Source organism: Meleagris gallopavo, chromosome 1 (assembly GCF_905368555.1).
Source record: "Meleagris gallopavo chromosome 1, MGAL_WU_HG_1.1, whole genome shotgun sequence".
Lineage (NCBI taxonomy): Eukaryota > Metazoa > Chordata > Aves > Galliformes > Phasianidae > Meleagris > Meleagris gallopavo.
The window spans coordinates 118,424,446-118,439,056 of record NC_139404.1 but is presented as its reverse complement, the minus strand read 5'-3'; the positions used below and the strand labels follow the sequence as shown (position 1 = coordinate 118,439,056).

At 41.0% G+C, this 14,611-nt stretch overlaps 1 protein-coding gene across 5 annotated transcripts in view; it reads right to left on the bottom strand.

Annotated features, from left to right (window-relative positions):
* Positions 1-14,611, bottom strand: part of PHKA2 (phosphorylase kinase regulatory subunit alpha 2) — a 37,889-nt gene continuing 23,278 nt past the window's right edge. For 2 of the 5 annotated variants that reach the window (XM_085211293.1, XM_085211300.1), the window contains exons 21-32: positions 13,570-13,703; positions 11,994-12,150; positions 10,549-10,628; positions 10,267-10,345; positions 10,011-10,140; positions 8,266-8,367; positions 7,559-7,677; positions 5,791-5,838; positions 3,751-3,918; positions 2,489-2,542; positions 976-1,176; positions 1-379 (exon numbers count right to left, since the gene is read on the bottom strand). In XM_085211293.1, the coding sequence (XP_085067419.1) occupies positions 206-379; positions 976-1,176; positions 2,489-2,542; positions 3,751-3,918; positions 5,791-5,838; positions 7,559-7,677; positions 8,266-8,367; positions 10,011-10,140; positions 10,267-10,345; positions 10,549-10,628; positions 11,994-12,150; positions 13,570-13,703 (1,446 nt within the window). In that variant the 3' untranslated portion in view covers positions 1-205. Of the gene's footprint in view, positions 380-975; positions 1,177-2,488; positions 2,543-3,750; positions 3,919-4,655; positions 4,755-5,790; positions 5,839-7,558; positions 7,678-8,265; positions 8,368-10,010; positions 10,141-10,266; positions 10,346-10,548; positions 10,629-11,993; positions 12,151-13,569; positions 13,704-14,611 lie in introns of those variants that run through there. The other 3 variants (XM_085211305.1, XM_085211313.1, XM_085211321.1) reach the window with 2 other exon arrangements.

The following is a 14,611-nucleotide window of genomic DNA, read 5'->3' as shown; positions in this document are numbered from 1 at the left end:
TTTAGGCAGAATAAGCCTCTTTATTTGCTCTTTCTCACACCCTCCCTTAAAATGAGGGCACATTCCACCCACCTGTCCCCCTCAGGCAGGTGTGCAGGTAATATAACACTGACTGGTGTATCTGCTGACACACATGCAGCAAACAAGCTCATGGCAGCAAAATAGGGAGGAGCTTCCTGGCCTCTTTTCCCTAGTGAGACATTGCTTACTGCATCACACAGCCTGTGCTAGGCAGGAAATCCTGCAAATAAATAATTATGGCTTTTGTCAGGTACGTCATGGTCCCATAGGCCCCACTTGGGGCACTGTCATAAAAGAAGTGGCAAATTCCTGTGGCCACATCCTTCTCCAAGATACCACCCGTAGCTCCGTATGATTTCTGAAAAGATACAAAGAAAAGATACAGGGAAAGTTAGGTAGTTATGCTTATTTGTTGGAATTAAAAGACCCCATGATGATTTTGCATTTGTGCTGAATACAGAAAGCAATCCTCCCTTCCCTCATTGAAGCCTTTATTACAGTATACACGCATAGAATCACAGAATGGTTTGAGATGGAAGGGGCCTTTAAAGACCTCTGGTCCATCTGTCCTGCAATGAACAGGGACACCTACAACTCAATCAGGGTGCTCACAGCCCTGTCCAGCCTGACCTTGAATATCTCTACAGACAGGCCACTGACCATCTCTGGGCAACCTCTACCAGTGCCTCATCACCCTTACCTATTTATTTGGATAAACCCACGTATATAAGGAACATCTAGCTTCACAAATTTTGTCTTTTTTTTCTTTTTGATTACTCAAATACTGATAATTTGAACACTTCGTGCTTAGCTTTCTCAATGTTCTTTTACAATTAGGTGGAGCTGCATGCAGCTGACTGGGGCATGAATTGGTCAAATTCATCACACACACAAAAATGAACAGGGGACAAATTTCAGATGTGATGGCTTTCCTCCTTTGCACTCTGGACTCACCAGTTCCTGCAGGAAGAGGTCGTTGGCCATGTGCACTATTTGGTCTACATGGATGATTCCCCCAATGCTGTTCACCTCGATGTCAGACAGGAACGTGAGGACGAGAATGGCTTCCACCAGCAGCTGCCGGTACTCAGGCTGGGGGACGTGGTTCAGCACAGACTCCACATGTACAGCAAACTTGATTTCACATGGGGTCATCTGGCAAGTTAGAGAAAGAAAAAGAAACTGACAAACCCAAAAGAGCAGTTCCCCCACCCACCCCCCAAGCACTGAATCACAAGCTCCTCTCTTCATGTGGGGTCACTGATTGGAGTAAACAAAACATTTGTACGGCTTCAGCACTTACAGAAACTTTCTGTCACTGGGCCCTGATCCTGCAATCAGCTGTGCAGCTTCCAGAAACTGCTCCAGCCCTGTGACCCATCACACATACATACTTTATTTGTATATGGGACTGCTGATGCTTAGTTAGCAAATTATCATAGAATCCTTAGAGCTGGAAGGGACTGTTATAGGCCATCTAGTCCAACTTTCCTGCAATGAACAGGGACGCCACAGCTAGATCAGGTTGCCCAGGGCCTGATCCAGCCTTGCCTTGAAAGACTCCAGAGATGTGTCTCCACCACATCTCTGGGCAATCTGTTCCAGTGCCTCATCACCTTCACTATAAAAGACTTTTTCCTTATATCTAACCTAAATCTACCCTCTTCAAGCTTGAAACCATTTCTCCTTGTCCTATCACCATAGCCTCTGCTAAAGAGTCTATCCTCTTCTTTCCTATAGCTCCCCTTTAGATACTGAAAGGCCACTATGAGGTCAACTCGCCATCAAAGTCATCTCTTTGCTCTTAATGAGACAGCCTCATGCATTCTGCTTTCCAAGCACCACTCTGGTACCTCAAATTAGCTGCAAAACTGCATTTACTGTAGAGATTGGATGTGCTTTAACACCAACACACAGCTCTACTGCTTGCAGAACAGCCTAACTCTCACTGGCACAGCTGTATGGATGTTGTGTGAAATGCTGTTGCCTTAGAAGGTCTGTGCTTATTTAGTTTGATTCTTTTAAACAGCAAAATTAGATACTGTCTAAGTCTGACATACCAAAAATATAAGCCTATTTATTTTTACAATAGGAATAAATAAAGCCTTCCATTCTGTAAAATAAGGTTTAAATTTGGCTGAAAATTCCAGCCCTTCTCTTCAGCTGTTTCCACCACCCTCAGAAACAAAGGAAGCAAACTGCTGTCAGTGAAGGCACACAGGCAGCAGACACAGCAAAGGGGCAAACCCTCCACAAACTCACTGCCAGGTGCGGCTGGAGGAAAAATTCTTCTTTACAGCCTCTGGTGAAGCCAGGGGGATGCTGGAGGAAAGATCACCACCTCAGCCTCCTCCCAGAGTGGCTGGTCTTACAAGGACCCTGCAGCATCAGCCCTGCTCTGCATCTTACATTGCCAAATCAAACATTCAGCCATACGATGGAAAATACCCTTGGCATTTTACTGTACCTCTCTGGTGGTTGAAGAAGGAAGGACATACCCATCAATGGACAGACCATGGCACTGAAACAAAAGCAGTTTGACAATGAACAGAAATTATAGTTCTTGCAAGTAAATCTGAATGATCCAAGCCAACATGTAATAAATTTCAGTAAAACAACAACAAAACCTCTTAAAACTACTACCTCACCTTTGCTCAAGAGTTTATTATGTAGCCTGGCAACTGTCAGAAATAACCTTACACAACACTTGCACAATGTTCTTTATTCCCTTCTAGCTACTGAATGGGAGGAAATTCCTTGGGAGAGCCACCAGAGCAAGGACCAGACAGAAGACGAAAACAAATCAATGAGAACCTTCTGTGGGGCACATAATGGAAAAGCATGACAAGAAACCATGGAACTGAGAACCTTTATTTCTCATTTTTCACTAAAACAACATTTAGTTAAGTGTTTGAAATGCAGGATACCACAACTCAAGGATGTCAATATGTTGTGGTTGCTGGAAATGTGCCACAAACAGTCATGGAGATGGTGTCAGCAATAGTGAGTGTGACACACAAGAAAAGGATATGACCTAAGGGGTGGCAGGCTAAAGAATGGCATATCTGGGTACCTCAGACACAAAAAATCACTAAGAAGACGACAATACTTTGTGTACATAATTTGACGTTCACTGTATTGAAAAATCTCATCTAAATCTAGTGGTCACATATGATTAATCTTGGCTGACATCAAAACCAACAGTTTCGGTACAACTGATTTTAGGACAACCAAAGCAGGTGCTCAACATCTCCGCAATGGTGTAGGCTTGAATAGTTCAGTTTTGCAGGCTGCCAAACACTGACACCCAGCAAAGCAGAAGAACAGGTGCATTGTTTCGAAATAAAGAGAAATTCTTAATTCCCCTCTTCTCCCTCCAAGCTAATTCTTTGCAGCCTTTTCCAGCAGGAGCATGGGAATTGCACTGCATTACAGTGCCCCTCAGTGGCAGTGAGCACAGCCTGCATTAGGCCAGGAGTGATACGAAATAGTGGTAAAACACAACTGATCAGCAAAAAACTGTGCACCAGTGTTTTCAGAGAAAAAAAAAATTTCAAGCAAATATGTGAAGTTGCATTAATGAAGCCCTTATATCTTCTACAGATACGTTGCTACCAATAACTCGTTTCCACTAGTCTTACAGTTGAAGACAAACTTTAGCCAGCAACACCATCTTCCCATGTTACCATAAGCTGCTTTGTTTTCCTACTGCTATAATTGTCAACCTACCTTCTGAAGAATCTTCCATACTTTCTCATAAAAGCCAACAGGAACTCTGTTAATGGCACCATCAAGCCTTCTTCTGCGCAGCCACTGCCCTTTGCGGTCACCCCAACTAATGTCTCTGCTGGAACTGGTGGGAGAAGTACTGGAAGGAGATGGTGGAGTACTGCTCCTCTGTCAGAAACATTAAAGCCTCAATTAGTTGCTTTCTGCCCCCACGGGTGCTACTGCTTGTGAAGATATTGTACTGCTACAGTGCTAGCTCAGGGCCAGGAGAAAAACCACAGGCCACGGCATCATACAAGGTGACGGAGCAGACTCATTCCACTCTTCCCCTTTCATGACAAACTTCACTTCTCCCATGCTTCAGTCATTTCTCAAAAAAAATGAGCCAGCAGTGCCACAAGGCATAACTGCTCGATTCAACACAAGGCATGGCTGTTTTAACAAGTATGAGCTGTCTGGCATGGCAGTGTTACTGCTGCACTCATTGGTGGGATTTACTGATAGGTCTGACTCAGACTTCAGGCTCAGTGCTGTAAGAGAGTCAGTGGGTCCATGGTGAGGTCCTCCACAGAAACCAATCCATTAATATATGCTGATTAAAGACCAACTTTTTGTGGTCATACTGTTACAACACCCAACTCTGTAAACGTCAACCTTCTTTTCCTTTATTGTCATGATTCATGGTTGGACAAAATGATCTTAATGTTCTCTTCCAATCTTAATGATTCTATGACTGTTTTTCTATTTTAATTCTACCAGATTTGAAGACTAAGTTAGGCAGCAAATCATCTTCAAAGATGTGGCAATGCCACCACATCCTCACTGTTACTGTCACACCAGGATACGTGCAGGCTGTCCATCTTCACTCTCCCAGGCCCTGTGCTATTCTGTTGCCTCCCTCGTACCTCTTTGCACATCCATTACTTTCAGCCCAGGAAGGACTTCACTGATGGTCCCTTCTGAAATCCCATCCTCTTTGAGTACAGAACTGCCCAAGCACGGTACTGAGGAAAATGGGAAATAACACCAAAAAGTGCATGTTTGCAAGGGATATGCTTAGTGACTCCACAGAGCCAAGCTCCACAGAAAGATCAATAAGTGAAAACAAAGGTGTCAGTGAGATGTAGGCAGTGTTCCCTTGATGCCCCCCATTTCTTACTATTACACACTGACTGAGATAATCAGAATCTCCTCCATTTCATTTTGCAGCACTAGAGGACACAGGAGGGTCCATGGCAAAGCAGAAATCTATCCACAAACAGTAATTCATTTGACTACTCAGGCAGAGATCTCATTCAAAAACTTCTGTGCACTTTTCTCAAATGCAGCTGAATCTTCTCTTTCTGCACTGCTGTGTGGGAAGAGAGAGGCTGCAGCAACATGCTCTGGGGTGCTCTGTAATGGTATTTAGAGCACCTGAGGGCTGTGCCACTGAGGAGAGTGCAGAGGTGCACTCATCACAACCACCAGTTCAAAATGAACACGTAGCTGCAAACCTTCAAACCTTCTGTCTCCTGGCGACAGATTTGGAGTCTCAGAATTTAAATCGCTAAGGTTTCTACTGGAAAAATATTTAAACAATTATATTCCCTCTTAACAGCAAGAGCTTAAGAGCTACAATTTTCTGCCCTGAAAGAAAACGACAGCCCGAGCTTATAAAATCCCTGCTTCAGCACTCTGAAACTGTGCTGGTCACCATCAGCCAGAGACTGCCAGCATAAATGCTATGTTACTTTTAAATACTGATGACACCTGCAATATATAATCAGGTAGCTAAATCTGTGACAGTGCTTTATCTGCTTCAGCTGTTTACTATTAGGAAGAGCTAAGTGGATCTAAATGTGAGACCGAGCTATTAAAAGATTACTAATGAGAACAGGCTCCCAGTGAAGATGAACTACACAAAGAGGGTTTGAAAGAAGCTTTCACAGAGCAGAAGCAGCAGGTGGTTAGAGCTAAGGTCCTTGCACACGTGTATGCAGACATAAACAGACACACGTAGGGTGAAGAGCAGGAACAGAACTGCAGATGTCATTTTACCCTGGAAGTGAACATGCTGCTGGACATGGAGTGGCCCTCATGAAAGAACTACAAAACAAAAACAGACACCAACAGGTCAGACAAACAGTCACAACACAACAAGACACAAACAAGGTTATGTAATCCATCTGCGCAAAGGCAAGGAGCATGGAATAGACTCAGGTACTCAAAGGAAAGCCACGACAGCTTCAGACACAGGCAAAGGCTGCGTTTACAGATTCCAGAACCATCTGCAGCAAATGGGAGAGCTGCAGATGCTCAACGCATGAGCTCTGTCTGGTGATAGTGCTCAAAATGTTCCTCTTGACACAAAGTTGGTTGTCCTCCCTCCAACCACTATGACATTAAGATGGTATTTCACAAATGTATTGAGACGTGGTGTGAAGCAACAAGCATGGACTGGTGAGGGGAAATAAAAGCAAGAACACCCAACTCTTCTGCTGTGCAAAAAAAAGCACCTATCCAATGCAAAAGCAACGCAAGGAGGTACCTTTCCAGCCTTGACAAACTTTGCAGGTGCACACCTGTATTTAAGATTTAATGCTGCCACCCAGCGCTCAGTCCATGTTCATTCTGGGAAAGGCACTGAGGTTGGACATTCCCAGTAGGCTGCTGGACTAACAGCCATGCCCAAATGGAGCTACCAAGGTCACCCAGGGTCTGCAGTTAGAACCCTGCAGAAGATTCACAGGCACTGCTGCACCACAGGAGGGGACAAGGCAGGCTTGGCCGCAGTAACACTAAGGCACCAGAGTGGCTCAAACACAGCGACCAGATCTCACAAGGTACAAAACACAAATTTCACCCACACCTTGCCTTCCCTGATTGTGTCACAAAAAGAATTATGAACTGATCTTTACATCAGCATAAAATGTTCTGTGTCAAGGATTATACAGAAACGATCCTCCTCTCCAAAAGCTCAGTCAGCATTTTTTTTTCATATAAATGATAACACCACATACTTCCCTAGAAAGTTACACAAATGGCCTCAGAGTAAATGCTCTTGCTTGTTAAGCTCTCAGCAGAAAGCGTGTTTTTGAAATATATCTTTAATATAATACACTTAATTCCCATCAATGTCTTTCACTTCACCTCTTCCCTATTTACCCAGAGCAAAACAAAATTACTAGTAGAAACACATGTACACAAAAAAAAAATGAAAACCAGCTGCAATAAAACCATCAGTTACACTCATCCAGAACACTTCGTGTCTTCTTTCATTTCTCTCATTAACATCAGTTGCTGTGTAACTAAGAATACTGAACTTGGATTACTGCTAGAATATGAAGTACATTTCTCCTGTCCATAAAAAACAAAACAGGAAAAGAAAAAGCAAAACCATCAAGATTTCTTTTCCAGATGTACCTTTCTAGAAGGCACACAGACCACATTAAAAACTTGTGCAGAGTAGAGGAATGAAAACGAAAACCACCTATGTGAAAATCTATGTGAAACGTGCAGCTGATTTCTCTATAGCTAAAGATGATAAAAAATTGTTTAAAAATTGACGCCATGAATGCAGTAGACTTTGCTATTTGCTAAGTTCCAATATTCAGTACATGAAACAAGGACAAAGAAGAGGCTACATTTTTGGAAGAAGCCCTCTCTCCTGCCCTCTATTAGCTTTAAACCAAAGAGTGACTGGAAATTTCTGTGATTTACCAAGAATGTCTTTGTTTGGCATTAAAAACAACTTCCTGAAAGGAACACAAAACTCTGATAAAACGCCATTCCAGAACAGCTACATTTTCTAACAGAAAACCCTCACCTGCTTCATCTCACTCTTCAATTTAGTAATACCACTTCTTTCTGTTTTTGTTGCTCCAGAATGCCCCATTTCATGAATAGAAATTGCAGGGCTAGATGAAGAAGAATCCATAGCTCGCACTAAAAGAAGCAAATGGACATTTTAGAAATTATACCAGTAGGAAAAAAGACAAAATTGTGTCTAGAAGTTACAGATAAAAGCATATCCTTTCACAACCATTCAGTGCTTTTTTTGACAGAATGCTTTCAAATTACATCAATAATTCAAACTTGATTACGTCAATTCAGAGGTAGAGAGCCACAGCTGGATGTTAAGATTTGACCTTCAAAGACACAGAACAATCATAGCTTCAAAAGACACTGGAGTTGCACTAAGTATGTGAGGATTTAAGACCCAGCTGGAAATATTGGAGATCATAGATCCACTCCTGGGAGGCAGAATGGACATGTCCTTTTCACAATCTTCCTTCTGGTCACATTAAATTTCTTCATTTTAAAAGTCTGCCTTGATACAACATTACTACTGTGTAGGACAGTTTCCATCATATGTGGTTTTTTATCCTGCAGCAGATATATGCAATATATCTGCTCAGTACGTTACCTGTGCTCCTATTTTACATGCATAGATGGTAGGTTCCTACTTACTAGACAATCTAGCTCTATATATTTACAGTTCCCATTTAACATATACCCAATTGGATAACTTACAGCTTCTTTCCACACCAAACTCTTTTCCACTGAGAATATGGTGTAGGAGATTTTTCATATCAAAAGGGCTTAGATTCATCAAACTCTCTGAAGCTTCTTCACCTGGTTTAAATAACAAAATAAACAAATTAAAAAACCCACAAAAATAAAACAAAACCACACACACAAAAATAAAAATCAAACACAACTATAGGATGCTTTATGGATGGCTCTCCTAACTAAACTGCTGACTGAATGAAATTCCATCACATTTACTTTTGTAGATAACGCTTCCCTAGAAAAAAATTAATATGTAGAGTCATTTCAAAGAAAACACATTTCAAGACTAAGCAACGCTGAATGGAGATGATAGTGGTTACATTACTGAGCAGCCTATCACAGCTGTGTGAAATCTCACCAACGGTGATGATGAAAAAGCAGGTGCTCCTCCACAGAGCAGATCAATTGAAAAGGCACTGCAGCCACCTCCCACAAGAAGATCTTACTCAGATCTAAATTACAGAGCCAGAGTTTTTCCATAAAGAAATGCATGCAAATGGCAGGCTTGTGGTGTTTTCTCTAATTAAAGGATGATGCTTCGAAGTGTGAGAAAAAGCTCATACATACGCATGGGCACAGGAGTGCACAGACAAATTTCCCATAGGAGAACATGGAAAAAGCAGCAGTGAAGCTGAGAGTGGCTTACAAAGAAATAACAAAAGGGACTATGGGAAAAAGAGGCTTTGAACTGTGAATGTAGCAGCTTCTGATAGTCAGCTTTAGCTCTGGGGGAAACAGGGTTGTCTGAATGCGCCTCATGGAGAAACAGAATTATCCCAGAAAATTACTTGGCTCCATTTACCAACTTCTCCTAATGGACAAACACCTCCCCAGAGGTAGGCAGCCGTTGAGTTTGGTCGAAGACATCAGCGGTGCCCATAGTGAGGCCTGTCTAAAATAAGCTTCCATTGAGTCTTCCCCCTTGGGGTGTGCTGATACATTAGGCACAACAATGAGCTGAGCCACATAAATATGGTCCGGATCATGCTCCTAAGCATCAGCATTTGAGACTATACATTCACCACATTAACTTCTGATCACTTCTGATCACTGATGACTGTTTCTTCTTGACTTCTGACCAATTTGAATTCCTCTGATATGGAAAATTCGTCAAGGGTTTTTCAGATATCACCTCAATCATGATTTCTCCTCTCTACTTAAAGTATTTTCATCCTGTACAACTTGTTAGTTTCTTAATTTTGCTTTTTTGCAATGCATATGCAACAGCTGGGAGTCTTATGAGGTACGTATTTTTACTGATCTCCTGGTATAAGTATTACTAGCTGAAATCCAAATAGCAAATATTTTTCAACCATGTACATTCCAAGGGAGAAGGATGACCTATAGGACAGAACTTATGCTGAATAAAACCCACAAGAATGCTGAATAATCGAGGCTCAAATATTCTGAAGATACCTAGTGTCCTAATTCTCATTGAAATTAGTCCCTTAATACTTGCAATTTCGTGATCTGCACCTCAAGCACTGAAAGTCAGGGTGTTTAAGTATTTAACATCTACTTCAGACTGACAGAGTGCATGGAGGCAGGAATCTTTCATTAAGCCAAACAGAGAAATTATTTTCAGTTTTTAACTGTGTATGTAAATGAAGAAGTTTACAACAGAATTTAACACAAATGAAAAATTAGTGACTGAGAAGAAGCAAAAATAAAGCCAGAAGTATCTCCCATAATAAAGCTATTCTTACCTGAGCATTTCAGACTTCGAGCCAGCTCAGTGGCCATCACCTGAATTATCAGACCAATGCGGAGCCTGAGCATCTCCATGAAAAGACTAGGCTGTGATCGGACATACATTGCCAGGTACATAATTATTTCCTGTAAGGACAAATTCAGAAGAGCTCCCATTCAGCGTGGGTCATCCCAGCTTTCCCAGTCTCAGAAAAACACTGACATTACACTGGGCACAGCTTAAAGAACCATTTTTTTCCCCGTGCTCTGTACCTGTGTCAGGACAGCAATACTGATGTCTTGGCCACTGGCCTCATAAATAAGATCTGTGAGCTCCTCAGGTGGCAGAGGGCTGTAAGAGGGCAAACTACAGTTAGCAGTAAGTCCAGCACTTGCTGTCAACCAGAAACATCTTTGCACCACAGACTTTTCTGCACTGGTGGCTGCAATTCTTTCTGAAGTTGAAAAATAAAACAAGGTGAGAGCAGCAGAACGGTACCAGCAGGAAGCTGAAAGGCAGTCTGCTTCTACAACTGAAATGAAGCTCCAACTTACGTGGTAATGATTTTCTCACGGGGTTCTGGTGGCAGCCCCACTGTAAGCTGCTTGTGGTGTGACAGGAGGTCTGTGCATGCCTATTGCAACACAATAGAAAGCAAGAGATTTTTTACTGAGACATGCCAAAGTGACACAGCTTTTAACTCCAGAAAATGAAGCATTTATTTAGCAATTTCTAAGTGCATTTCTATTAACTACTAGATATGCAGATCCTGCAGAATGCTGTTAACCAGTTGGCAAATATCCCCTGAGGTTAACAGGATGTCAAGAGTCTGCCCAGGCTGAAAGCCTGCTTCCTCACACTGAAATCAGCAGCAGAATTATTATGCTCTCCAGTTGGACTGGCAGATCAATAAAGGATTTTATCAAAAGGTAAATATTTCATTTTTATTTAAGACAAAAAAGTTATTAATGGAAGTATTAGCAAAAATAAAAAAATAATCCTGTATACCAGAATTCCTCCAGTATCAGCATTTTAATCTTTTATACTTCCTGCAAAAGTGAGTGCTTAATTTACCCAATTCATTATTCTGAATCAAAGACCTCACTGAGCAATGTTCTTCATATTTTTCTGAGTCTATTTTCCTTCCTTTAACGTGTAACAAAACTGCATATACCTCTACTCTCATCCTCTCCAGTTCTTTGTCAATATCTTTGCAATTTAATGTACACAGGTTTTTTGTAAGCATGTACTGCCTTGAGGATGGAAAAGGTACTTAACGAGGTATCACGCAGAGTGACTGCTGCAAACTGCTCCCTGCAAATACAACTGTCAGTAAAACAGGCCATTCTAGGTATGACTATCAAAGCTTTGAAAATGGCCAGAAGTTAGAGAAAGAGTTTTTTGGAAATATGCAGGATTAAGTACTGAAAAAGAATCCCTAAAACAGCAGAGTGAACAGTTTTGTAATGTTCCAAATGAAATCTGTACCCCTTCAACGGATCTTTCTTGTTAATTTTAAGTAGGGCCAGATATCATAATGCCTCTGTACTGCCACTCACACTAAAGACTGCCTGCCTAATGGGACAGAAATCACTGCAGCGTGTTTTTGCATAATCTCTAGCACTAAGATATACTGGTGCTCCAAGTGCTCATGTTACCACAATAGCAATAAGCAATTAACAGTGACCACTACAGCTTTCAACACACATAATTAAGCTGCTTGGATAAACAGAGATTAAATGAGGCCTTCACAATATCACTTACAGATTGACATTCTCATTACACTCTAACCTTAGCACACTTTTCAGTACAGATGAGAGAGGTTGTAACAAGATTTTAGATCAGGAAAGCAAACAGTGTTTACTGGCAAATGCTGCACTAGGTTTGTTGCGAAGTAAGACCAGAAGAGGACAAACACGATCCTCACTGGCACTTGTGCCTCACTGAGTAGTCCTGTTTTCAGGCAGGAATCTGAATCAACACTATTCCTATCTCATACCTCTGCCAGGACTTCCACTCTCTTCTTAAGTATACCAGAAATATAACGGATTAAGCCCCATTCTTGATTGAGGCCTGCCTTTCTGTAGAGCTCATTGAGCAGGCAATGAACAGTGACTCCATATTGTCCGTTCAGCTGTGTATCCCAATCAGGGCCTCTGCAGGAAAACAGATCATTTCCATTAGATCAAACAAGTAAGGGGTCCTTGAGGAAGAGACAGAAAGAGAAAGCAGAAAACACTACATTGCTTAGTCTTAACACACAACGAGCAACCAGACTTTGACTGAATTGCTCATTTGTGTGATAGTCATTTGGGTGAAGTGAATGGGACACAGCAGTCCTTCACCAGAGATCAGCTACACATGGGCAAAAACCTCTTGGTAACAGCAACTCTCATATTAGCTCACTTGGCCATAAGCCTGTGACTACAAAGCAACCTCCAGGGCTTTAAGTTTCCCATTTGGCTTTAAGTTCAGCACTAGGAAGGAGATTGAAAGAATGGAAGTATGCTCCATATGTTGCTCTCTAAGAGTGAAATTCAGCACTTGTTTTCAGTACTAATAAACATGGTACCCATTTTTCAGACGCTACAGGGACCTCTATGAGTATTTCTCCCTGCCTCATTCTTAGCTACTAACTAGACTTCCACACTGCTTGTGTCATTATTGATGAATCAATGGAGTTTTCCATTCCTTTTCCAGTTTTGAAATTCACTGTATTATGAAAAAAGGTGCCTCTAGTTGACAGTGGCTCCAAGCACATGATGATCTTTCAGCTCCAGTTAGAGGGACACATTTCACCAAAGCCCAACAGGGACACAGTTCCACACAGAAAGTAAACTAAGGGTGTTACATACAGTCAAACAAACAAACAAACAACAAAAAAGTAATTTTTCAGGATCTTTACTTTTTAAGAGTTACTAAATATTTTGCTTAGGAAAATAGAAAGATCAAAGAAGAGGCCCACACAGGAGAAAGACTAAGATAAACATTAACACAATCTCTGTAGCATTAAGGAAGACCATTTGTGATTAATAAATGCATATCTTTGCAACCTAAACCAAATTTTTCCAGATTCCAATGGTATAAGGAAAAAATGCCAGTTAGCACACACTAGTAGATAATTCTGTTGATCTGTGTTTGAATTTTGCTCAAATCCATTTAATGAGCAATTTTTTTTTACTAACCCCAGCAGCCTGAGTTGTTTCCAGAAACATTTTGAAGAACACCAAGTTTTAGTCAACTATGCACATAAGCATGGAAGGATCAGAGGAAAAAACAGTGAGTACTCATTAAAACTGCATTTGCGTTTTAGTTAGAAAATAACAAAATTTAGTATCCCTCCACTCCCACTTTGGCAAAATTGTGTGTCAATCAATTTTGAAATTTGCACAGATGTATTCTGAATGCAAATTATTTATGCAGTCAAGCTAACTGAAAATGTTTCTGTTAAAGCACTAAACATTTTAACTTCTCCCTGAAAACACAATCCTGAACAGTGACAACCTTTTGCACAACAATAATCAAATAGCTGTAGCCAAACTTAAGGGGCTGAAGTCTATATACAGATAACTCACTTTAGTATATGCAAGATATATAAGATATCTGCTTGATCATGGAGCGTTGGGCATTCCTTCAGCTGCTCAACAAGCTTCCTGCAATCCAAATCACCATGAGCATCTTTAGCTAAGTTCAAAACCTTTTCATGGTCCTGATAACAAAGAGGGATGAAAATCAATAATAGACCTTGACAAAAGCAGCAGATAAAATCTGTAGCTCCCCATTAAAGAACACAACAAACATGCAACACAACTCTGCACTTGAAATATAGACATATCATGTAGTTTTTCTTAGATTACTGGCAGACATGAAAAGAAGTCTGATCCCCAGAAACACAGCACCCAGAATGGACTGTCTGTCTCTACATTTGGTTCAATCGACCAGGAAAGCTATTTTTGGGACAAAAAAATTTTTCATAAAAGTAAAGAAAATATACTTTTCCTGTCATACACTGCTACTTGCAATGAAATAAAGCAGAAAGATACCACTTTTTTGCTGAAAACATTTAAGGTGGTTTTCTTTTTTTTAGTCTTGTCTCCAATCTGTATAATTGCAATGCTTTAGTTATGCAGATGTTACCATCATAAATTTTCCAATGGTTTGGAAGTAGCATGTTAACTAGTCAGGTGATGCAACACTGCAGTGAGTTCTTAGATGAGAACAAGTTTTATTTAACAAGCTATTCAGCTATTTGTACAGTCCCGAAATACTGCCTCCACAGACAAAGCCCATAGAACAGAATCTTCTAGCAGGTTGGATACAACCTCATGCCACCACCCCCAGCAGCCAGTCACACACACTAGGACAGAATACCCAGCCCAGCCTTGCCCTTCATGCTTAATAGTGGGATTCAGCTGGTGCTGTATGACAGTTATCCTTTCATATGCTACTCTCCTGGCTAGAAATTAATACAAATACTGTTTATTAGACAATATATATATAAATTTGATAATATCTATTTAACAAAAAAAACTTCCCAGCAAAAAATAACAACAACCACCCCCTACCCACTGCCCCAGGGAGATGGTTTTGCTGTCAAGGTAACAAAACGAGAACTAG